General features: G+C 38.2%; 1 protein-coding gene across 1 annotated transcript in view; it reads right to left on the reverse strand.

Annotated features, from left to right (window-relative positions):
* The window catches only part of alk (ALK receptor tyrosine kinase), a 459,469-nt gene that overhangs the window by 234,149 nt on the left and 198,949 nt on the right, over positions 1 to 26,371 (reverse strand). The window contains exon 3 of the mRNA XM_042500800.2: positions 12,800 to 12,952. Coding sequence (XP_042356734.2) covers positions 12,800 to 12,952 — 153 coding nt within the window. The remainder of the gene's footprint in view (positions 1 to 12,799; positions 12,953 to 26,371) is intronic.

Below are 26,371 nucleotides of genomic sequence, written 5' to 3' on the forward strand. Positions count from 1 at the left end.
ATTGTCTGAAGAATTTACAGTGAGTTGGTGGGTGTTTTTATGACATTTCTGTCGTCCAGTTCACGCAAGGCCAAAGGAATACAAATATCCACGGGGCAAAAGAAGGGTAATTTACACAAAGATGGCGATGACAATGTCTAACTGGTGAAATGCCGATATTTGGGAACTTCTATCGGTCAAGGCAGAAGCTACACAAATTCAAAGAATGGCAAGAGACTCAGTTGTTTATGACCAAACTAAAAATCAGCTATGTGACTGCAGTGTAATTCACATTTTGTCCTGCCTCCTGTTAGTTGTACCCAGGCATCAACTCTTGCTTAAAGCAAATTTTTCTTTTGTTTGTTTTTTTTAAAGATTTTTTTTTTTTTTTTTCTCTTGCCTTGTGTTCTACATATGTAAAAGGGTAACTCCAGATAATGTCCAGACCTGATTCTCCGGACATTGTCTGGAGTTTATATGAGAAAACGGCCTAATTTGATAGATCTGTAGTCTCATATTACAATGTCTGTAAAACATCGATATACCACCCCAACCCGTATTAAGGTTTCCATACAAAATGATGCATTATCTTAGCCTACTACTGCAAAAATCTACAACTCTACAAAGAATATCAGTTTCAAATGAGGCAGACACAAATTTCTTGTTGTTTCCTCATAGCCATATAACGGTGACAAGGTCATTGTGATATTATCGAGTGCCAGGGTGATTAAGTTGCAACATCAGACAGTCAGTGTAGTAATGTATTACTGGGACTACACAGCATGTTAAAAGTGAGGGGCTCAATGTGGTGGCGGTGCACTGCTGACCTTGCTTTATAGTGCAGGGCAGTTCATTAAAGAAGCAGGGTCGAACACAGGCCATTTGTTGGATTATTGACAATTGTCAAGTCCGCTGACGAGATACTTGATAACAAAGACGGAGGGGATGCAGCAAGCTCACCGGGGCCGGGGCTTCAAGGTTAGTGGGTGCATTAAAAACTGGTCTTGCAACACCTCTTCTCCATGATGCAGTAACCTCTAGGCTCAGAAAAGCCCTTAAGGTTTCATCATTGATTAAAAGAGAAAAGCAACCTTGGCTAATCTATATCAACTCATTAGCAGTGAGTTATCAAGTGGGCTGAGGCTTCTGAGAAATGAAGGTTGAAAGCGAAGGGCTGGTGGGAGCCCTGAGGTTCGACTTCAGACACAGAACATGCCATTCATCTTGGTATGTCTTAGCGAGGTACATTTCACATGCTGTGTTTCACATGTTGCTCCGCTAGTCCTTTTTTAGCTTGTCTATACTGCTGAATGATTATACTGACCTGAAGTAGGAGGAGCGAGTGTGAGGGGGCGATATGCAACAAAGGTCATGAGCTGGATTTAAACCTCTAATGACAAAATGTGGGCTGTGTTTAGTGTTAAGTATCATACAGTCTCCACACCGTTCCGTTCGTAACTTCTCAACAGACTATTATGTAATGTTATAGCACGGATAGATTTAGAGCCCTATGACTTTGAAGAAGTTCAAAACCTGAAAAGAATCAAAGACTGATATAAAAAATGAAATAAGCAGTAAAACGTAATATCATGGAAAATGCCAACCATTATAAGCATTTTTTTCATGATTTGTTATTATTTACAGACACACTGCTTCTTTTTCCTTTGCTTCACCGGTTGGTGGACCTTTGTCTCCAGTGTTAGCCTTGGCTGGTTTGACCACGGTGACGCAAGTGACGGTGCGCTTGACCGCAGTCTTTTTCTCTTTTTCTCGGTCAGCTAAGCTTGAACAAGTAGCGTCCTCCTTTGTTGCTCTGGTGGTCTTGAGGCAGCAACTGATGTTTTTGCATCAAGCTAGCCGTCACTTGCATCTTTGTTGTCAAAAAAGCTGCTGCTAAAGTTGAAGTGCCCCTGATTCTAACTTTAAAATGCATTGAAACAGCCCAGGATACATATATTACTATGTCAGCGTTTTAAAATAAAGTGGTAACACAGTATAAATACCTATATGAAAGTAAGACTAATTGGATTATATTCACAGGAAATATAAAAGATGTTCTCATTTCCGTATAAATAAAAAAGGAGGGAATGTCTTGTTTAATCAGTCTATGGTTACACAGACTTAAATTCAGAATATATTATTTTTAAAATGTTAAAATTGCATTTACAGACCACATAATTAGAAACTCTTCCTGATAACAAAATGTGCTTAAATAGTGAAACACAGAATTCAGAATAATTCAAATGGAAAATACAAAATTGAGAAAAAAATAAAATGTAATCTGGACAATATTTAAACAGATTTCAAAGGATCGTAAAGACCTGGCTGACCATGCCTGAAGAACTGGTCAGAAGTGCAAAAGACTTTACATTTTAACCCGCAGAGGTCAGTGCTTTTACTCCATGCATGAATTAGTTTTAACGCAGTGATCCATCTAGTTACCTGGCCCTTAACCTTCAACACTAGCTGCGCTGTTCTCTTGTTACCACGCTAATCGGAGCATCACCTCTCTTAGAATAGCTTCCTCTGTACAAACCACATTTCCCTAAGGTATTCTCCGAAGAAGAGGCTTTCAAGTGTAAAGTGCATTCCTCTCATTAACCCTTAATCTGCAAAAGGTGCTCTGGCCTTCTTGGCATCAAACTGCTACATTGCGCTGTACGTTAGAGTCCATTATCTCCTCTTAATCTCCTTATAATGACTATCTGACTCCCTACTGTTAAAATGTGTGCACACACTCAAGGCTCACAGTGAACTGGAGGCAACAAATTGTCCTTACGGAAAAGAGTAAGTGGCCTCATTATACATTTAACTTAAACAGTTTATATCTGTATGTACATTTTTCAGTGACATCATTCAGAGCACCTTTGGTTCCCTGGGTATGAGCTGCACTTTTAATAGCGTGTCCTGGTTACACAAGAAGACGAGATGGGATTTGGAGCTGTTGTTGTGGGGATATTTGGAGTGGCTACAGAGCGTAAGCCTGAACACATCAACGAAACAGGAGATATATATTCCTGACTTGTTTTAATGAAAACATTTTTCTACACCCAACACTACTGAAATCATAGCAAAACCGAATAAGATGGGAAAAGAAAAAAAAGGTAGAGATAAAGAGGTAAGATGAGTTGCCAGGTTTTCTGATGTGCAATCACAAACATTTAGCTCCCTTATGTTTGTGGTTAGTGTTTTTCCTTCGATTTTCTTGCAAATAACTTGGATTTTTTTTCTCACAGTGCATTGAGATCTGATGTCTGTGCTGTCTCCGGAATTCTACATAGTTCTGTTTAAATGTGTTGGAGCTGGAATTGCTACCTTTTTTTGTAAAACTACAAAAAACCAATATTTTATGCAGTAGTGAATAGAGTGTGTATATATTACCGCATTTCTTTACTTCAGCCGTTCTTCTATCTCCATATGGACCAGATTGTCTAGGATGGTGCATTAAGAGTCAGAGCACATTTCAGGCATCTTCCTGCCACACTATATGCATTATAGTACAGAGCATTTTACAGAACACTAAAAATCATGCCCTGCTTATTTTTTTACTTTCACAAGGGAGGATGTGTCCTCGCAAACACTGGCTTGTTATGGACAAAAGGTCATGGGTCAAAAGTTTTCCTCCACTGGTCCAATCTGTGGTCTGAGTGTACCGAGATTTGTTTCAGACTTGTAAGACAACTTGTCAATTCTTAATGCCTTGCTGTTCTTTTTTCAGTCTCACACATACACAGGTCCAACAGGCCAAGTGTTGCCATGGCGGTAGCCATTTTATCCCGTGTCCTGTTTTTTGCCATTCTTAACAGGTCAGGTTTGTGGATAGCAGGGCCAATCCCAAAGCACAGTTTCGCTTTAAATGCCAGGGCTATTATTTCCCGGGTCCAAAACATATAAGTAGAAAAAGAAAGTAATAATTCATCATTATTTGCTCAGATAAAAAGGGTTATGGGTGCAAAAAAGGCAGTGGATGGCATTGCTGTCTGTGTGGCAAGTGGACCATTGATCTGTCCAGATGTAATCATACTGTGCAGAGGTGAAAGCAACTATACTGTCACAAGTTTTCTTCTGGCTCACAAACTTTGAGAATCTTTTTGTAGAGATTCTAATAAATACCGATCACCCGCAGTGTTCTTTACCAATTTATATCTCCTGGACTGTGCAAGGACAAAGTAAACCCAGGCCTTTATGAAAGGACTTGGGAAGGTATTCCCAAAAGGCCTCACTGTGGCACTGAAAAAGGCACTTTAAAGTTTGTGGGCAGCTATGCTCAAGTGCCCACCCGCTGCAGCCTTCATTTGCTCCATGTTGCTGTTTGCTCTTTCTTACCAAAGAGCAGATATGTTGTGACTGAGCCAAAACAATGGCTCCACTTCACAGTTGGCTGAAAAGGGAAATGGTGAAGAATCGTCAGCAAGTCGTGCATGCAAAGACTGCCAAAGTAAACCTTACGCCAGCCAGCTGAATTCAGTGACTACATCTTTTCTTCTATGTGTGGGTGTTTTTCTATGCATGTATGCCTAGGCCTGGTCAACCACTGAAAGATCTATATATCTTCACCAAATTTAGCACCTGAAGGCTGCAGATGGGACACGAGGTACTCAATACCATCCTGGCATGGAAATACAGGCAGTTATAAAAAGGAAATGGAGCGTGGATAACACTGCATTTTATGGTGTATTGAAATAATGGGTGCTGAAATCTAACTCTGTAAATTGTTAACAGTTCTGGTTCAAAAACTATTTAGGTGTGATGCATGCTGAATTATGTCACGAAAGTCCCAGGAAGCCCAGTTCTTGACTTATTCCTAAACTGGTGTGAGAGGTCAAATCTTCTTTAAAGCACCTCCATCTATTGTAGAAGGCTGAAATCCTCTTACCCTACTTTAATCAATGAGGATCCAATACAGTCTGATAAAGATTACAAGCACCTTGGCATTGTGCTCCACCATAAGCCTAAATAGGATCTGTGAACTGACCCATAAGCACTAAGATATAACAAAGAATGTACTTTTTCAAGAAATTGCTATCTTTGAATGTCTACAACAAAATGCTCCAAATGTTTTGTTGTGCTTTGTGTTTTATCCTTCCACTTCATCTGCAAGTTTGGCAAGGCTACTGAGGCCCAGAAAAGGGCAGTCAGTTGCCAGTGAACTTTTAGGGATTACTTTACCAAGTATGAAACATATACAGACAGAATGATGAAGGTAAACATTGTGATTAAAATCTTTTATTTGTTCCAGAAGCCTTTCAAGCTCTGCAATGTACTGTACTGACAAGTACTGCATTAGCTGGCACATTATCCACCATCTCTCACTATTTCACCCTATCTCCTGACTTTCAAAATTCATATGTCACCCCCAAGATCACTGAGGTCTGCTGACCAGTTTCTTCCTGATGTCCCAAGATCAAGGTTTAAGTACAGAGGAGACTGCGCCTTTTCAGTGGTAGCCCCCAAACTCTGGAACAAGTTCCCTCTACATGTTAGGCTGGTCCCTAAGCTCGAAACCCATTTTTATTCGCTGGCTCTTACTTCACTATGAGTGTTAACCTTCCTATTTTATTGTCTTTTTGGGTTTTAAACTGTTGCTTTTATCGGTTTTGCTATTTTTTTTCATTGTACAGAACTTTGATCAACTGTTAATTTTATATTTGCTTTATGAATATATTTGATTTGAATGCACTGTGGCCACTTCTTCCTAGACACATAAGATGTCCCCCTCGTCCTGGTAAAAATTTATGAGAATGTCTATTTTGTCAACAAGTATGTCTATTGACATTGAAGTATCTGATATTTACTGTAATTTGGAATTAAGGGAAATTGTGTGATATTAAATGCAATTAACAATAGAAACTAAAAGTACAAGTAAATGCTGTTGGAAAAAAAAAGGAAGCAGTCAGAAATTTGAGAATTATGATTTTTTCTTCTTAACCTTTACACCCATATTAACGATGGCCACGCACAATTGGTTTGAATAAAAATGAGGTCTTTTTCACAACATAACGGATTAAAAGAACAAAATCCAGTTTTTCCTTCCCTCTTTCTCTTCTGTCTTTTTCCCTCTCATTCTTGTATTTATCTGCCCCATATTTTGTAGTAAGTAACTCAAATGCAGTAGAAGTGAAAGTTGAGAGAAATATAAAAACTCAAGTAAAGATAGCCCCAAAAAATACTTTCATCTTGTGGCAATCCCCCCCCCCCACCACCACATACACATGGGCATGTATATGTCTATGATGACTTTGTGATGCTGCTGCAAACCAATTTCCCCACAAGGACAAATGCAAGTAGTTTTCAATCTATGCAAACATCTATCTGTATGGCATGTTATCAACAGTTAAATTCACGCACTCATTCACATTTTTTATATATCAATATACTACAGCCCAGCCTGTGAAATACGTTATTATTAGACAATTTTCCCATTTAGACAATTTCCAGTGTTCAGCGCTTTTGTTTGCCTTCATCATAGATTAGGACAGTGGTTCCTAACCAGTGGATCGTGGTCTAAAAGTGGGACACAGGTCCATTTTGAATGAACCGCAAGTGACTCAGAAATATATTGTTTGTAAAAAAAAATACTATATTTTGAAGTGCAGTGAATCTTCAGCACAGAGCTTTTATTTTTAAGTGCAGTTTGTATTTATTACTGCAATAAGTTTTATTTCTTTGTGTCTTAAGCCAATACATCATTTATATTTTTTTTTTAAAGAAAATTAGATATGTGGTAATTTATCTAATGTGTGGACCTTGAATTATTGACTAAGGAGAAATCTGGACCCTATTGCTGGACCAGTTGGGAACAACTGGTTTAATAGCTTGTACTAAACCGCCCATTCAAAACCTGCAGTTTAACTACAATGTTGGCAGAATTATTTTTCATATATACATGATAGTTGCAGACATTTTGTTGGAGAGGGGAGTTATGATTCTAGTTTAGAGTCACAGCTCAAAGTACCGTAATTCACAACTTTATTTTTTATGTGTATGCTATAGTTTTTCAGATGTTCATTCCAGATGCCTACTTTGCCCCTTCGAAGCCTACAACAACTGGTAAAGCTACTGTTTTAATGCGTAGAATGAATTCTATCCTGCCAGTGTTTGCCTTAACATTACAACCACTGTAGAATAAGAACATTAGCCTCTGTAAGCCGAAGCTCCCTCTACATTTTGCTTTTTGTTATCCGGAATCCTATAATGCTCAGCCCAGCTAAGAAAATCCAGATGACTCCCTGAGTTGGCAGATGACAGACAGCCCCGGGGCCACTCCATTACAAACAAACAAATCAACGGCTGCAGCAAACGGCATTCTACTGGATATCTCCCCCTGCCAGTCAGCTCCGAGCTCCAACTCTCTATGCTTCGCTATTCTGTGTGTGAGAGCGAGAAATCAATGTGTAATCATATTCACACTCCTTTCTGGCAGCAGACATTGGGGGCAGACATGGAATTGAGATGACCCACTCTGTGCAGAGAGGACACAGGAGAAGCCAAACACATTCACATCATTTTCTGTCTTTGTCTCGCCTCTTCCACAGCGTCCTGATTCTAAAACCTCTAGATTGTACTCGTCAGAGGTGACTCATTTTCAATCAACTCGATTAGTGTCACAGAAGACGCATTTGGCGCTGAGCTAGTTATTGCATGGTTTGACTGAGTGGATATGTATTCCTTGAGCATTACTTCCCTCCCCAGTCACTGCTGCATGTCACCACCTGTTAGCCAGCCACTATAGTAAAACACCAACGCAAATGTGTCAAACCATCTAGTGATTACTGTTCTGATTTTTCTTGATCCAAATGTTAAGCATTGTCTTTTATGTTAAGTGCCTTGCCAAGGGCACCGTTGCCTTATGCTGCTCTCATTACTTACTTTACCAAGAGCACTAATGTGGCTAACCACCCCCATGTATCAGCCTGAAGGGAGGAGGCCAGGGACATCATGATAATGACTGACAATGATTGCACTGAACTGAAGCCACATTTCATTTCATACATTCATCAAAAAAAAAAGAAGAAAAAATAGGTCATTTAATCACAGCCAGAGCGTAATGGGATCTACAGGAGAAAGAAAATCCTCAGTGGGAATGGAACCTTTGTTCCAGGAGTGGTATTCTATACAAAAAAATGTATTAATTATCCACTGGTGGGCATCACTATATATATTAGTGATGGAAGAAGTTCTCAGATCTTTTATTTAAGTAAAAGTAGCAATACTACTTTGAAAAAATACATTGTTATGAGTAAGTAACAGCAAAAATAGTAAAAATTTATTAATGCCTCACTCTGTTTTTTTATCAAACCAAATATGAGACAGGAAGTAGCTAGCTAGCCACCCCATGGTCCCTCTACCTCACTCAGCGCCACCTTGGACTGCTTCCAAAGGAGCAGAGCGGACAGCAGCTCAGGAGACAAACCGTGGGACAGCGACTATAGCAGCTCAGATTTGGTGTATGCAACCCCCCCCCCCAGCGCTGGGTTTAACAGTGGGTTGTTGGCCAGCTGCAATGCCAGGTCTAACTTGTGTATAGGCAGCAACAGAAAGTTTGCTGATATGATGAGGAGCTGAGACTGTCCTGTCCCAATGCCCTAGGGTTTACACTGGTTGGGGCTGCTGCCAACTCCCCTCCTGGCAAGTTGGTCTGTAGTGGCGGTGAGTAAGGGGGAGGTCACAGTGATTCTAAGTTCTCGCTAACGTTAGCTACATGAACACAAACTTGAAGCTGCATCTGTGAACCTTTGCCTCCAGTTAGCAAAAGATGAAAATATAAGCAACATTTTATTTTTTTTATTATGATAAGGTCATTTTCCTTTTTTGGGTTGCTTTGCAGTGTAGGCAGTTGTAGCTAATGCTGAAATAGCAGTTTTCTAGTGTAATGTAATGTAGTTTTATTTAGGCAGAGACATTAAAACATAAACCTTATTTAGAACAAGGAGAGATGCATTGTACCCGATTTTCTCTGTAGAATTCTCCACCACTGAATGAGGGTATTACTTTCAATAATAACTTTAAAGCTGCAGCTGCTTATTGTGCTGATAATAACTTAATATACCACAGGGTAGCTTAATCTATAACAATACATCATTGTTGATTAATATTTTGTATTAATAATCTTAACCTGCAAAGAAACTAGTGGCTAATGGTGTCATATAAGTATAGGAGTAAAAAATATAACGATTGCCTCTCAAAAAGAAATGCTCAAATAACAAAAGTAACTCAAATAGTACTAAAGTATAGAACTTGTGTGAATGTACTTAATTACATTTGATCTCTGCTCTACACAGCATAGAGCTATTAATACAAAGCCTTGATCAGGCTTCGTTTTTGGTAGCTGTACTTGTACTTGATCTAGGTAACCTCTGTGATTTGTCAGTTTGTGTCTTCAGTGCCTCACGCTAATGACCAGCATCTCTGGATAAAAGAAACACTGTCCATATAAGCTTCAGAGTAGAACATTTTACAAAGGCTGATGAGTCAGATACTGTAGAAAACAGCTCTGGCAATTCCACACATCATAGACATTAAGTATTCATCCCTTATTTCCATGCCTTTTAAACTGCAAGCACCAGTGAAATGTGTGGAGACAGCAGCTCGCCCAGCTCAATTATTCAGAACACGCCAACTGTATTGTGGCTAACTGAGGGCTTGAACATGATTATGCACATATATTTCCTTTGTACTCCACATTGCCAGCCTTCAGTCATGATCAGCTTCATTTTCTCTTTTTGTCTTTTGTACATATGCGTGTGACTTTAGCCATGGCTGTTACAGGGTCAGGGAGAAGGCTGCAAAGACTCGATGTCCCCTTTAATCACATTGCTTCACAGATAATCTCTTTAACATGTGTGGAATCATATGCATCTTTAGTAGAATCCTTCCATACTTGGGGATTTAGCATCCCTTCAGACTAACTCATAATCATTTTAGGTTGTGTTAATGATTTTGTTTTTTCAACTGTGGAGTATTCTTGGTTGCTGGAACATTACATTTGCTCTTATTATAATTTAAGAGTTAACAAATCCATATCAAAAGCATGTATGGGAATAGAATGAGATAGTCAACATTGTTGGTAAGACCAAAAATCAAAGATTAAATCTGGCAGGGACAATTACTACTGAAAACTAGCATTCCTCGCTTGGTCAAAATGCCTTATTGTGGTTATATTAGGCTGTGGAAATGGAGACTGTACTTTGTACCAACGGCTCAAAACCCTGAAGCCCTGTTAGTCTCAAGAAAAATGCCCCATTGGACCGACAAAACATTTTTCCGACTGCCTGTTATACCAAAACAAACTGCAGTTGCTCTCAAGTCCCATTTCTCCAAAATTACACACTCAGTTAGATTAGTTAGACAACTAGGGATGGGGAATGAAACCTGGTTCTATTGAGTAAATGATTCTGCTTTTTTCAAAACTCGTAAATCAATAACGTTTGAGCTTATTGATACGACTATTGAGTCCCGTGGGTCCTAAAACGTAACAATACATCTTGAGTCGAGTCATGTCATTTAAATTCAATCACTGATCCGCATACATTGAATGTCTAATATATTTTTTGAATACAATTGAATTACCAGCAAACAGGTATTAAACCAAGCAAGAACACAACCTCCATGGCCAAGCACAGCAACATTGTGCATCAAATTAAACTTGATGCAGTAGGACTACCTTTGGCAGTCTTTGGGTAAAAAAAAAAAACAAAAAAAAAATGATGATGTTTATGGTTTCATTGTGATGGCTCAAGGTTGGCTCAGTAAAATGACTAATAGGCAAAGGTAAAGAACACATCATCATTATGTGTTCAAATGTAACATCAAGAGAAAGAAAGTTTAGTTTTTGTAGAGAAACTTGAATAATACAGTTGTTTGGGTGATAAATATGTTTTTTCCAGCAAGATAAAATGGATAGTAGAGATGGAATTCCAACCTGTATAATGTTATATCATGAGCTGAAATCTTCTAATAATACATAATTAAAACTGCTGATGCCAAGATTTTTCAAAATAAATATTTAAATCAAAAAATTAAAAATTTAAATTAAAGAAGTCGCTTCACCGCACTAAATAATAGAATAGTATCAATAGTGGTATCCATAAGGACTCAAATTGTTAAGGAGCCTCGATAATGGTATCAAAATTAATGATCCCCATCCCTATAGAAGACCCGATTGGTTTAAAAATGTACATTTTTGTAAATCACAGAATTGTTGCATTTGTCAATAATACTGTGGTGAATGTGTGGTTAGGTTATAGCACAAAAACCATTTGGTTATGATGAGGAAAACATTATAAACCATTTGCAAATAAAGGTAAAACACAGTTTGTGCCATGAAAGCTGCAAGACAAGCAGACATGGGTTCGGGAAAAACACCCACATACGTTGGCTCAGACGCTGCTGGGAAATGCCGTAAAGGGTTGGTAAAAACACCCAGGATCGGTGGCTCAAATGCTCCTGGGAAATGCTGCAAAGGGTTGATAAGTACACCCGGGACTGGTGGCTTACACGTGGTTGGGAAATGCAGTGAAGGGTTGGTAAAACACCGGGAATTAGTGGCTAAAACTCTGCAGGGAAATGCCACATAGGGTTGTGAAAAACTCCCAGGCTCGGTGGCTTAAATGCAGCTGGGAAACACCATGAAGGGTTGGTAAAAAAAAAAACAACACAGATTTGATGGCTAAAATGCTGAGAAACACTGGAAAGGATCAGCGAAAACACCTGGGATTGGTGGCTCAAATGCAGCTGACAAACACCAAGAGGGTTGGTAAAAACACTTGGGATCAGCGGCTCAAACACTGCTGGGAAACTGAAACACACTGCAGGGGGTATGTATTTGGAATACATGGAAAATACTGTACACACACACAAAAATACATTAAATTCATTGCCAGTCAATGATTTTTCTTGATTTAACATGACAACTGAGAGAAATAAAGAGACTTGTATTTTTTGTGCTGCTGGGTGTTAAACTGTTGCTTTTTTTAACACTAAATCATGAAGCCTGTTGGTGATGCCTTAGCCACAGAGCTGAGCCAACACACGCACGCATGCACGCACGCACGCACGCACGCACGCACGCACGCACGCACACACGCACGCGTCCTCTGACCTCATTTACAACTTAAAGTAGATACACAGGACAGACATCAATCATTTATCCAGTCCATTCACACCAACTACTTTTTCTAACCAGTCAATATATTTCACTTTTCCAATTTCATCCAGCACTCCACCCATCTGGTCTCAGACTCATGATAGGGAAAAAAAAACATTTAAGAAAATAAATAGACCCCTCTGTCTCCCTCCATTTCACCATCACCTCAGGAGATAAGACGACAGAAACTGTTTTCTCATCTCAAGGTATGAAAATGAATGATGCCGGAGGATATGGGAGATTTGAAGGCGAGAGCCTATACAAGATGTTGCAGACTACTGGCTCAGTAAACTATATTCAGCTCTTTACCTGAGAAAACTTCATGAAAAGTAATATCTCAATAGCACTTTAAAAAAACATGTCACAATGCTTTATTCTTGTGGTATTCAAATTAAAGGTTGGCTTAGAGCAAGGTTGTTTTAGTGCCTGTTTAAGTGCCTGTTTCAATATAATTAAGCAGGCAGCTTAAAGTAAATAGAGAAGTACCCCATAATGTACCACCGCCAAAACAGCTTACCACTACAAAACTGACAAAGGTGCCAAAAGAGCGATGGATGATGCATTTCTCACCAAGTTCAACATGAGCAGAGATTATCAAAGTATGAGAAGACTGAGAGAGTTTGTTGAAAAATGAAATTCCCCTGCAATGGGGGAACGTGATACCTTCGGTCTTACCTTCCTCCCACCCCTGGGGGCTTCCTGCCTTCTTTTCGCTTTTCTCACTCCTTCCCTCCCGCAGGTCCCCAGCAGCCACTATGCTCCATGTGAACTCTGGGACACCCTCCAGGTGCTGGTCACATGATCTGCTATTGCTAGGGCAGCGGTGATCTGAAAAAAAAAAAAAGGATGCATGAGGATGCATCTTTTTAAGACGGTTATTTTAACATATATTCTGGGAAACACATCCCTCAAAATATTCTAAATTCCTATCAGATATTTAGCAAGCTATCATACAATGCATGCATTAGCTAGCAAACATCTCATATATTCAGACTATATTCCACTAGCCTTACATAAAGTTAGGATCCATTAATGTTCCCATCAGCTGCTGCTGCATAAACATATTATTGTAAAACTATAACAATAATAGTTCAACAACAACACAACACTTCACTTGTAAGTCAGGACATACACGATAAAGTAATGTTAATTTCAATATTCCAATTTGCACTGGGTCTGTGATTGTGCAAATGAATAATATATTGCTAAAAAGAGAGAAATAAGGCTAATTTGGGAGTGCTAATTGATCAACCATCACTCATGTCAGCTATCATGGCTAAGTTATGTGCAATCAATTAGCTCATTATTAGTTCATTATTCACCCACTGACCAATGACGGTGTGCACAGGTGTTTTCAACGAACATAAATGTCCTTGGCCTATTACATTATTGTTCTGACAGCCCATGTGAAGTCTGATTAAAGTGTTTATTATGTTGTGCTACATTATTTAGACAGCAGATGCTTACATTTATTGCATATTCAAATAGTATACTTTATAGCTGTACTTGCATATAATAAATACTATGATAAACTAGGAAATGAGCTTTCAAATGTTAATATTTTTTGTAAGGGGGGGAGGGGCCCTGGGGAAACAAAACTGATGGCACCAGCAAAATATTTGTATGAGCGCTTAAATAATACCAGGCAAAGATGATTGGAAATATATAACATAGCACAAGCATTTCAAAATACTTTTTTACTCTAATTAACAAATGAAACTTTTAATTACATATACTGCCAGGGGGAAAGAGGTGTTCATCTGAATAAACATAATGTTGCCGCAGTTGTATTTTTGGTCTTCTTTGATTCAAAGTCATTTTTTTAAGAAGCTGGGTGCTGCTTCTGTAACTAGACAGTCAAAAACTTTTCAAACTGTTGAAAAATCTGTTTAAAAAAATACAGCTTTATTCAGGATTTGACCAAAACTTTAAAAGATAGTAGAGGTAACAACATGATCTAGGAGGGAGATGTTTTGTATTTTCAGATTAAATTGCCCCATACTTTTGGCTGCACAACATCATTTTGTGTCAGCACACCAAATAGAAGCAGGAGTAAGAGCTTTAATAGCAGCATCACTCTTGGTGCATACGGTGCATACTTTTTCAATGGGAGGAGTGGAGGGGGGTTATACAAATGCAGTGTTCATTTAAAAATTGCTGCTGTCAAGGCTAGGCCTGGGTGTAATAGGAGTTAAGGTATTACTGCTGTAATACCCTCCCTAAAAATTTGCTCAGGGAGAAAATTAAGGGTCAGCTCTCCTCCCACTCATCCTCTATCTGTCTCCATCTCTATCTTTGCCTCCATCTGTCCTTCCCTCCCTGTGGACAGACCTCATGTAGACTCATCCCTATAGCTCAGTAAATCGCTGTTTGAGGGGGCTTGGTCACTTTCAAATGACTTCTCACTCTGGCTCTGGAGGAGAGGAGCCAGAGTGTTTTATAATCATCTTTCTATGTTTACCAGTTTCTTTCACAGTTTTACTTTTCTACAGTAAAATGGTCAGAGACAGGCTGGGTTGGTTGGTATATTCATTATACAGTACACACACACACACACACACACACACACACACACATATCTATATCTATATCTATATATATATATATATATATATATATAAAAACAGTGGGATAGCATTGATCTCACAATAAGTCATAGTGAATTCCTAAGTGCTCTGTGTATTTTCAAAAACAAAAATACATAACAGCATTATAACATGCTGTGATTGTGAGGTGTATATTGTTTGTATATTAAATTACATTAGGAAAAAAAATCAATTTCTAATATAAGAGAGGACTGATAAACACAGTCGCCATTTAACACAGTGCAAATACTCATCATGTGGCTAATTAGCATACTGCTACTCTCCACTACAAGCTAGTCAAAACCAGCGCAGCTGCTCAATGATAATAAAAGGACAGCTCGCGCTAATAAACAGACTAAGATTATGCATTTACGTGTCATAAAAGCAAAGAGAGAAATGCATAAATATTACCTGTAAACACAGTAAGACAGTGGGGTGACGATGGGAATTAGCATTAGTCACAGGATAAGTCTGGATAACTTGAATAATTAAGCTAGTTTTAAACCAAAAGTGAACATTTAAGTCTCTGAAAGAATCATTGCAAAATGAAATTGATAGTAACTTGGCTTAAAACAGATAGCTAAAGTTGTTTTGGTTTGTATATGAGCTATCAGAATTCCCCCATGCAGTCCATTTTTCATGGCCAAGGATATGATGTTAGCTGTTAGTCCCTCAGGCTGTGGCAGGCAGGTACATACTTAACTGTCAAAGGAGCTGCTGTCCCTTCACCTATTAGAACTGCCAGTTTCTCTTGTTAGGTTAATGTGAGGACATTTCGAATTTTCTTGGCTATTTCTCTAAAAAAAACTCTCAAAAAAATCTGTTACTGAGAGGAACTTGTTACAGTGGGAAGGAAGTGCATTTCAGTTTTAACCTCTCCTGCAGAGCAGTTACTACATACACGCTCCTCTCTGGACAGCCATGTCTGCACTGTGGCTCCCTGTTTCTACTGCCAGGTGATTTTCACTCAGCCTGTATTTGGTCAGAATCAGTGTTTGTTTCCTGTCTGATAAACTCACAAATATTCAGCCATTTTATAGTCTCTGGTTAGGGTCAAATGACAATTTAATTTACTTTGTGTTTTAATCTCTACATGTATTTCTTTTGTTATCTCTCTTGCTTTCTACCTATATGTATCCATCAATATTTATCTCTTAGGCTATCTCTATATTGATATCTTTAGAAATAGCTATCTATATCTCCACAATATTTATCTATATTTATTTCTATAAATACCTCACTTTATATTTCTATTTTACCTTTCTATGTCTCTAACTCTAAATGTATCTATATTTCTATCGCTACATATCTATTTATATCTATACGATTATCTGTCTATATCTCTATATCTCTATCAATATTTATCTTTATCAATATCTTTTTAGTTATGTTTTAAGCTATCTCTCACTATCTCTATCTATATTTTGCAATATCTACCTCTTTACCTATCCATCTGTCTCTTTCTGTTTCTCTAGCTACATATTTCTGTCCCTCTAACTAATATTCAGTAATAATTACATTAAAGCTATGATCAGCATGTTATGACATTTTTGCAGGTTTTGTATGTCCAAGTAAACGAATAGTGCAGTTTAATTCAACAACCGTGCACCAGAAAGGTGACAGAACCACGTAAATGCAACGTTTTTCAGAGCAGTGTGACTTTAACTAATCATGTTATGGTCCATAAATGAGACCATGTGCATAAATCAGTGCAAAGAACAATAAACCTGACCTATGCCTCCTTCAGCTTTTCCAATTTTCCCCTAGGATTACCTAAAAAGGCGATTCAAAGATTGCACATAGCATTTGGACTACAAATAAAGCATGCACCACAGGGACATTTATAACATTTGGAGATGATATTGATTTGACATGGCAGTATGGTTCATCTGTTGAGGATGCTTGATGCGGCTGCATGGACTGCATGTCTACATGTTAAATAACATATACTACGCAGGCTTTTGGAAAGTGTCAAAATGAAAAATCAGTACAGCAAATGGTAGTTATTGTAATGGAGATAATTCATTAATTAACTAATTAAAGTACAATTGTTTTGATTATAATAGTATAAGCACAGCTTGCTGGTATTCTATCTGTCAACTGCACCAAGGGTCTGAAAAATGGGGAAGCTACAGGAAGCCCGGCTCCCCTGAAAGAGACATGAGCTCCCCAGAAAGCCTCATTTGAGAAATTTAGGGTGAGCTCTGAAATATCGTTATTTTTGGTGCCACTGGTGTTTTTTTTTGTAAATATATATTTATTTTTCTGTAAAGCCAATTTAGGTTCATGAAATAAGTAGTATGCTAATAGTAAAGCACTTGTTTTGCAGGCGTGTTTATTCATGCATAATAAAATATAATAGTTTGTGTCTAATAAATACAATGCAGCCTATTCCTGCACACACCGTGCACTGTCGACATTTGAAGCTGTGGGTTCAGAACTGTCCTGGAATGCAAACCTAGGTTTGATGTGTTTAACAAAGTAACAGAAACCATTGCCTGTCCACTGTGCATAATATTTTTCATTGTTTCTTGGCAGAAGGTGATAAAAATACAGCAAAGGTGAATATTTTTTTTTCCATTTCATTGTTGTCCATGATTGAATACCCTCTTTATGAATTAAAATGGTCTGAGGGTACATTTTTGAACGGAGGCAGAGGCATTCATGTATGTGTTTCCATGTGCATCCATGTGTACCCACCGATGAACAGATCAACCCACAGCCTGCAGTTCCTGCAGGTTGACCACATCTGGTGGTTCAGCCCAGCCACCTTTTGCATGTGGGGCCCAAGTGGGTAGTATATGGGCTGAAAGACTAGCCCTTTTTGGGATGTCCATGGGTTCCCTCATGGCTCCATGTCAATTGCCCACATTTGTGGGCTCACCAAAGTGGGCCCCAGATAAGAGACCAATTTTGGGCACAAAACCACCAGGTAACCCCAGCATAACCCATGTGAGGCTCACTCTGGTAAACCCATCCATGTGGACCATGATGGAACCTGTGGACTATCTTATAAAGGTCCAATTTTTAGCCCATTTACTATCCAGTGGGACCCCACACACAAATGTTGGCTGGGGGTAAGCTTTTTAGAAAATATTGCGGTTTTCAGGCAGGTGGGTCAAACAGTAACAAAGCAGCATTCAGAGTAATTATAAATAAGTGTCAGACAAATTGCACAATAATCCACCTTACACCTTCTCTTCCCCTCTCTCCTTCTCTCACACTGCACTCTGCTTTTTGAAGAGGACAATCTGTTGAAGTCAGACAAATTTAAATCTTTCCACTGCAATATAAGTAAGCCTTACACTGTGCCTAAACAGCAAGCAAGTGCCTCTCTGTCAACACTGAATCCATAACATATGTATTTCTGTAACATCATGAAACAAACCACATAGGTTATCAACTGTGTGCTCAAGATTGTAGGCTTAAGACATAACCACTTAAAAGCTAGGTAAGTACTTGCTATCAATTGTACTTCTTAAAATGGAAAACACACATTTTACATTGTTTTATTTTCTTGAATTGACATCTAATATAGCCAACAGCAAGTAGGTTGTAACCAGAACGATACCCACAGTTCTAGACTGGGGATACATACACATGATATTTTGTCTAATATTTAGAAAAAAAATTGTGTTCACTTCCATGAGCAGTAGTGTTGAGGGAGGCACTTCTATCATACTTAAAGTGGTCAAGATTAAAAGACTGGTCTCATCAGATCAATATAGTGCTCAGGTCTGCAGTGCTCCAGCTACAGTCTATGTATAGGCACCATAACTGGGAAAACTTACTTCCTCAGCATTTGTTGGACAGTCACACTGTGCTAAGGTGTTGGAAACGTTCCCATATTGTTCCTGTCTAAGAAATCACAAGCAATTTCACGTATTGATTTCAGAGCAAGAGCACTCACCTCCTCTGTTTGTAAAAGTTTTGTTTTTAAATTTTTTTAGTTTAGCCTGTAAAACCCTGATACTACTCCTCTTACTACAAAGCCTGCACTATCTCAGTGTTAACAGTGCTGCTGTTCTTCAGATAAAAGGATTTCTAATAGACCACAGAGAGCATGTACCAGTGTCACGCAGGGTGGCTGCGGTCCATCTTGTGTTTGAGTTGCATTAATAAACTAATGTTAGAATAGTGCTCTGCAGAAGACACTGCTTGGGCTGACAATCTCTTAAGTTTGAAAGTTTGAGTGCAGTGTTGACTGTTAATAGAGCAGCATGGTGAGCTTTGGCTGTAAATACACTAACAAGGAACTAAAAAAAACCTAAAAAAAATCTACACCAGAGAGAGAACTTTACTCGATCAATCAGTAGTAAGTCAATAACGCCCTATAGCAGATCTGTCAATGCACACAAAAAGTTCTGTTGCCCTACTGCAGTCTACCTGCTGAGTGCATAGTGTTGTGCTGAACATGTAGTTTGACTCTTATTTTAGCATCTTGTTTCAACCTTTTGATTCTTTTTGTACTGGTTTTGCCAATCGTTATCTAATTATTACAATTACCAAAAGTTGATTTTATCATTTCAGGTAAAGTGCCATACAAATTCTGTACTTTGTGTGAATAGTAACATTCCTGTCCAATAGTCTATTCCACTACATCCCTAGTACCATCAAATATTTCTCTCCATTAACACAGATCTCCTTAATCTCCTTAAATATTCATATATACAATATTTAACATGTATTATTAGACTAAGAACATGGTTTGAGCAAGTTATTAGCGAATTAAGACGCAGGACTGAATGCTTAAAAGGAGCTTTACCTAATGAGGTGGCATCAAGGCTGCATTAGGCTACCCTTAAATTTCATGACTGTCCACTTGAGAAGGCAGCTGCTTTTAGAGGAATCGCAGTGGCAGTCATTCCCAGCCACTTAGTGCCAGTAAGGGTAATGGTTTCCATGCTTAAAACTTGTCATTTGGCAAAAAAATATTGATTCCTTTATCTCATCGCCACTGGGGACCTTGAGGGGCTGATGAGATGTGGAGAAACTGGAGAGTCCAAGGTTGCAGTGAAAGCTCATTTCCTTTGGTAGAAATGAGCTTTCCTTGGGTAGAATGATGCAGTGTGTTCACTTTAACCTGAACTGAGGCTTTAGGCTGCACTGAGCTGACATCAGCACGGTTATTCTCATATATGACTTATATTAACCCAATCAGCACAATAAATGGCGATCATACCTTTCTGCAAACCAATATGTAACATTTGTACATTTTATATGTAGCAGATGTGTTAAAACTCTGCAAAAAGGGTGAGGAAAATATCTTGTTTTGTCTTAAAATACCAGCTTTGTCTTGGGCTCTGACATTATTATCAGAAATACCTCCTGTACTCCCTAAGCTTAATTTATTGATAAACTTTGAATTTGTTTCAAACAGCACTTCACCTGGAAGTCAATTCTGCAACACAGCAGCCTACACAGCAAGCTGTGCTGTGCATCTACTGGCAACTACTGATTTAGAGTGGAGAAGAAGATTTGCTTTGTGGTAAACAGTGCAACATAAGTCATAAGCAAAATGTCAGCCATTTGGCAATATTTTACACTGGAAAGTCCCACTATTAGTCACATATTTTTTTTAGACTTACCATAGACTATTTATAAAGATGGACAACATGACATCTTCCCAAGAGTGAAGCCAAAACTTCTCGATCGCCCCAAGGTGGCTGGCTGCAGAATAAGCTTTAAACCCCAGCCACTCCATGTTAGCAGATGGGACATCGGCCAAACTAGACTTCAAACTAAACATCAAATACAGTTTTCCCAAAGATGGCTTCTGTAATTTTAGATAGATCTTATTGCATGTATGTTAAATTTTCTATTGAGTTTGGTTTTAATTGGTTATTTTAAGCTATAAAAAGGGGGTTTGATGTCATGATTGATGGCCGCATGTGCCAAGTGGTGTGCTGAGTATCACTGATGCGACTGGTGTATAGGCGGTGACTTAATACCGCAGATACTGCATACACTCTGGCTCCAAATGAAATCACCAGCACAAGATGGCCATGGCTATATTGGGGATATTTTGGCTTCATTTTTAAATAGCAGGAGTGAGTGGTGACATCCATGGTTTTGTCCATCTTTATATAAAGTCTATGTGACTGACAGTCATACTAAATAATAAAGACACTTTTTGGCATTCATTGTCTAGATTTAATGCATTAGTAATGGATTGGTAGCAGGTATTGGCTGATATGCAACTTCAGGCATCAGAATCTATGAAAATGAAAAAAAATGATTTTGGAACATCTTTGTCCCCACAACCACCGCAGGATTCAAGATGGGGCATATAAACAACCGGTTTTGGTGTCACAATAGCGGGTGGGAATGCCCTAAAGTTTCGCAAAAGAACACCAAACTCTGGTCTGCAGTGGTCTGCTGCGGGCAGCCATCTCTTCTAGGTTCCACAACTTTACAGCATTCCCTCCATCTCCTGATGCCAAAATAAGTTCATATATAATCTATAATGTGAGCTACGTCACTGTAGAAATGCTGATGTGCTACATATAAAATGTACATATTTTACATATTCATCCATATTGCAGAAATGCACAATGCCAACATTTTCTTCTGGCTACTGGGCTGCTCACATTCATGCAAACAAATACACTTTTAATTCAAATTTGTGGTGACTGCACCATCCCCCCAGAGGTACTACATATATTCATATAGCTTTTAATAACATATCAATCTATCTTGTGCTGAGAATCAAAATATAAGTCATAGGCTTTCATTAATTTGTGTGTTGTTGGTTGTTGTGTAATGGCTACCAAAAATAGTAGAATATTTACAAAAAACGGGTGACATTCATACATTTGCATACTTTCCACACTCAAAGAAACTTGCATTGGCATAAGTTTCTGAGCTGTCTCCTCACATTTTTCCTTCCTGAGATATCATACCAATTTTCATGCATGCAGAAACGCACTTGGCACTAGAGCTAAGCACTTGTGTGCGCTGCCAAATGGGAATGAGAGATATGATTCAACTGTGATGAGCAAGATCTGGGTCCGTCACCCAGTTTCGCCCACCTTATGCATGTGCCTGAGAGCTGATGCTTTGCCAAATGACCAGGGACACAGCTTTTACGGCCCGTTCACTCACAATCACGCCTTTGATTTCTTTCAATATCCTCTGAATATGTAATCACATCTTTCTTTTTTTTGGCATCACTGAGCATGGGTTCCTTCACCTTTTGATTACACCATTGCACATTTTAATCAAAGCAACTAGAGGAGCTATTTGAAGACATGGCAGGTACCATAAAATAAATAAATAAATTAAAAAAAAACATTTCCCCACATGGTTTGAGTTTTCTCCCTTTTTGTGTGAGCCAAAAGGTATCCTTGGTTGCCCCCTAATGTTTTTGGCAGACTGCTGTTAATTAGGAGCGGGTCACGACAAACATTCTTCCATTCTCCAAAGTTTGTTTTAATATTTGATTTGTCCCCGAGCACAGAGTAATTACTGGAAACACTGTTTGAAACTGAACCAGGTGCTCACTGTGAAACTGTAATATCTCTGAGAAGAATTTATATGCTCTCATTTTAGAAAACCTACTTGTGTCATGAAGATATCTTCTGATAATAATTCTTAAATGTTGATGATACCTCAGCTGGTATATGTATAACAGGACTATAATATATAATATGGTAAAAGTATATACGTTTGCTGCGCCTAAATATATATTTCTTTAATATATATACAATTATATGACAATTCAGAAGCCCAGATAGCTTTAGAAAAATGAAATACCAAATACATACTGTCACACTATAAAGGGTACCTGAATCCAAATATGTTATTTCGGGAAAGCACAGATAATGCGGCGGAAACAGAAAGTAATTCTATCCTAAGTAAAAATAAATTCATAGGTGTGTGTCATCTGTGTTTCAGCCATTATGTTTCTTCAGATCTATTCATATCATTGTGAATGACCACAAGACAAAAATGCCCATTATGTTTGCAACACAGGAATTTGATTTCACTAACTAAGAGGTTTCAATTACTACACATTATTGAAAAGTGATCACTATTCTGTGGTCACCCCACACAGCAGTAAGTGAGCTGGGAACTAACGGCTAGGGATGTGTGGGTCAGGTTTTTTTAAAAAATACTGACTCAATGAGAGCCAACTTTATCTATTATAGCAGCAAATTTATCAGCACTGAAGCCTGAGAAAAGGACAGAGACCTGACTGCACGCTATAGCACTCTCCAATGTGTGTGTCTGAAAAAGGGAGAGAGGGAAAGAGAGAGAGACAAAGAGAATTGGGTAGAGAAGGTGGACTATCGCATGCAATGTTTTTAGAAATAATTAATAACTACAAACGCTGCTTTGTCCCTTTTTAACCTGTGCGCCTGGATTCTATTTAACCATTAAACTTCACCAAATTTGTCAGTGACATAGTCCCTGACAAAGGGTCATAGGGTCATAGGTCATAGGGTCATAGTTATAAAATGTAGCCCTAAGTATAGAATGTCCCAGGAACCAAGTCCTAAAACCCAGAAATGAGTAAGCATTTTCGCATTCCCAATTCCCTAATTTCAAAGGTTATTCAGTGTTTTTTTGAATGGGTTTTTGGTTAGATGTCTGAAATGCAGTATGTGTTTAAAACAAGCTTAAGACACTTTCATATTTTTTTTTTTATTCTATGACATAAAATATGTTGGTAAATACCCCACTTGTGAATTTGAAGTTTTTATGTGTCTTAAAAAGGTGGTTGCTTTCAGCCTTGTTGTGGTGAAAAGGTTAAGTCAGTGTTGTTTGTTTATAGCCTAATGCTAGCTTTTTACTTCTGGCGTTTGCACTTACGCTTCAAAATTGCTAAAAGTGATTTTTATTTGTGAACATTATCTTGTTGAACAAAATGTGTAGCATATTTTTTTTTGTTTGCCACAGAGCAAATTTTCTACAATAATCCAAAATTCAAAAAGCTTTTTGACAAGAGAACCAGGGTGATGCTAACTACTACTTGGGCCTCCATGAAAACGTCATCCCTGGAGCATGAGGACATGGAAATATTTTTTTCTAATTACCTTATATGCCAATATTAAATCAATTTGATGATTTCAATGCACAACACCAGGGTTTGATGGTAATTAAAGACAATCTTGAATTCTAGTGACACTCAGTTGAGACCACAGAGCATCATGATCTTTACAGATGCAGATCTACAGAGAACGTTCGAAGATTGCAAACTGTGAGGCTCCAATTGGCCAATTACTGCCTCCTACATGTTTTTTCTTATAAAGAGGGCGGATGATTGATAAGTTACTTTAAAGCTGGAACCAACTGAACGTGACCTGGCCTCCATGTGAAAGAAACCAGTTTACAAAAGAGAAAAAATGAGAAAAACATATCGAAATAATTGCCTGTAACTCGTCTTTTTACACACATAAAGTTCAGGGTAAATATTGTTAATATAGGCATCTGTGAACGTGCTGTGTGCAGTTTGATGGATTATTCGTATGTGCTTGTGATTTTAATATTTCCACTTGAATGCAGTTGAGGTCATTAACAGAGCAGCCTCCCCTTTGTGAACAGTGCTACATAGTAATGTAACATTAAAAAAAAAAAAAAAAAAATCTGTGTGAACAAGGCCTGTGGATAGTGACCCTGAACCCTGGTGAATTAATAAAAAGTTGATAATTACATTATCAACTTATGGTTAGATATATGGACATGACCTTGATCATTTTGCTGAACTCAATATTGCCTGTCGTTTTTGCATGAGTGTTTGTTTGCAAGAAAATGTCACCAAAAGTTAAGCCAACATGATGCCTGGAAAAAAAACTGTGTTTTTTCCGACCATTATTAGACTTGGGCTCAGCGATTCTCTTTTCTTTTTTTCAAAGAAAAATAATAGAGCATAGTTTATCGGTAGCCTGCAGCTGCACTTCCCTGGTGGCCGACTGCAGCACACCGACAAGATTATGGCGGTAAATGCAGTGTTCTTGCAGCTTTGCTAAACCTTGTTTATATAGTCACAAGAGGCATCATTGGGTTATGTTTTTGTTGGCTAAATTGTGTATTGAAGGAATACTCATAAAATGACCAATTGTACATTAGTGCATTTGTTAGTCATTAGCCATAGAACTAGTGATTACAACGTTGTGTTTCTTGCATGCCTCTACAGAAAATAGCAAGCATATTTATTTATTTACTGATTGATTGGGAACACATTTAACAACAGCACAACTCTATCTATAAATTATACAAATAAATTCATGTTTGTAATTTTCAGTGGAGGTATACAATAAAAACAAAGTTTCCTCTTATGGATTCAAGGAAACGGCATTGGCATGACTAACTAATATTCAAATGGTAATTTTGTAGGTGAAGTCTCAAACTCTGACTCTTTGGTCTACTCCTATTAAAGGTACTATATTGAAACTGTCTTATATACATTAACAGTTGTTAATTACTTTTTTTAAATGTATTTTACTTTTTTCATATTACAATTCCAAAGTCTAAATATCTTTCAAATTAAAGGTTCATTGCTCTTTAACAGGGTGCACTAGCATTGTTATGCAATCTTATTAATACTATATCAGTCATAAAATGGTCTTAAAACAACAATATTGTTTATCGCAATTGAATCTTGGACAATATATCATTCCAAAAAGTTGTTATTGTGACAGCAGTAATTATGCAGAACCTTTCCAGAGTTGCCAGTGGTTGTGTCAACAGGGGTGTGTGATTGGTTAATGAGCCTTTCACGACTATACAACACTGACCTCATTTAACAGAGCAGTGATGGAGCGATGTGCCATGTGACACAGCCAAAGGTCACTGAAATGCTGCAGCCATCTTAATTGTGTATATAAATGGACTAGTCAGCTCCCCATAGTGCACAACTGTGTGATTACATGGTTTTAAAAAAATGAGAAACTAAATTTGCACGGGAGTGCTTTTGACATCAAGTAAATTACATCTAACGATGTATGCCTTTTGTGGAACTGTGTTGACAAATTCCCCTATGAAAGCCTTAACTGAGATGATGAATATGTTTATATCCTGATTACAATGAGATTGTGTCTGACTGGGTTTATTTGTGTATCCATTCAACTCTTTATGGCCTAGGCATTTCAGGCAAATTCATTTCCTCTCAAGGGAGATGGAGCTGTCCTGTCAAACACATACAGATGAATAGATGAGTGGCAGGTGGGTTTTTTTTTTTTTTTTTACAAACACTATAGTATGACAAAAACTCACTGCACAAATTCATAAAAAACTGCTTGTTTTTTTAGCTTCTTTTTCTTTTGTGAGTTGATATTAATCAGCTGTGCTCCTCTTTTGCAAATCATTTAAACTTGCTATCCACTCCCTGCTTTTGTGATAAAGAATGGGTTTGGACATGATCCAATGCAAAAAAAAGGAGAGACGTCTAGAAGTATTATGGTAGATGAAGTGGTGGCTCAAGTGCACGTGACAGTGTCTGATTCAAGATCACAGGGGATCAAAGCCAAATGTCAGGCTTCCCATTCCCTGTGAACTCGCGCCTTCACCTTATCCTTAGCATCTCCAAAACTACAAAGGCGGCACACGCTGGCAGGGGGTCAAGAGAAATCCTTCACAACAGATCCTCTGTGGCCTTGAAGATATCTAAGAAAGTACTGACAAAACCCACAAACCATGAAAAAAAGTCTCTAGCCTTACA

This window comes from Plectropomus leopardus, chromosome 14, assembly GCF_026936395.1.
Source record: "Plectropomus leopardus strain MGB_pleo_1.0 chromosome 14, ASM2693639v1, whole genome shotgun sequence".
NCBI classification, from domain to species: Eukaryota; Metazoa; Chordata; class Actinopteri; order Perciformes; family Serranidae; genus Plectropomus; species Plectropomus leopardus.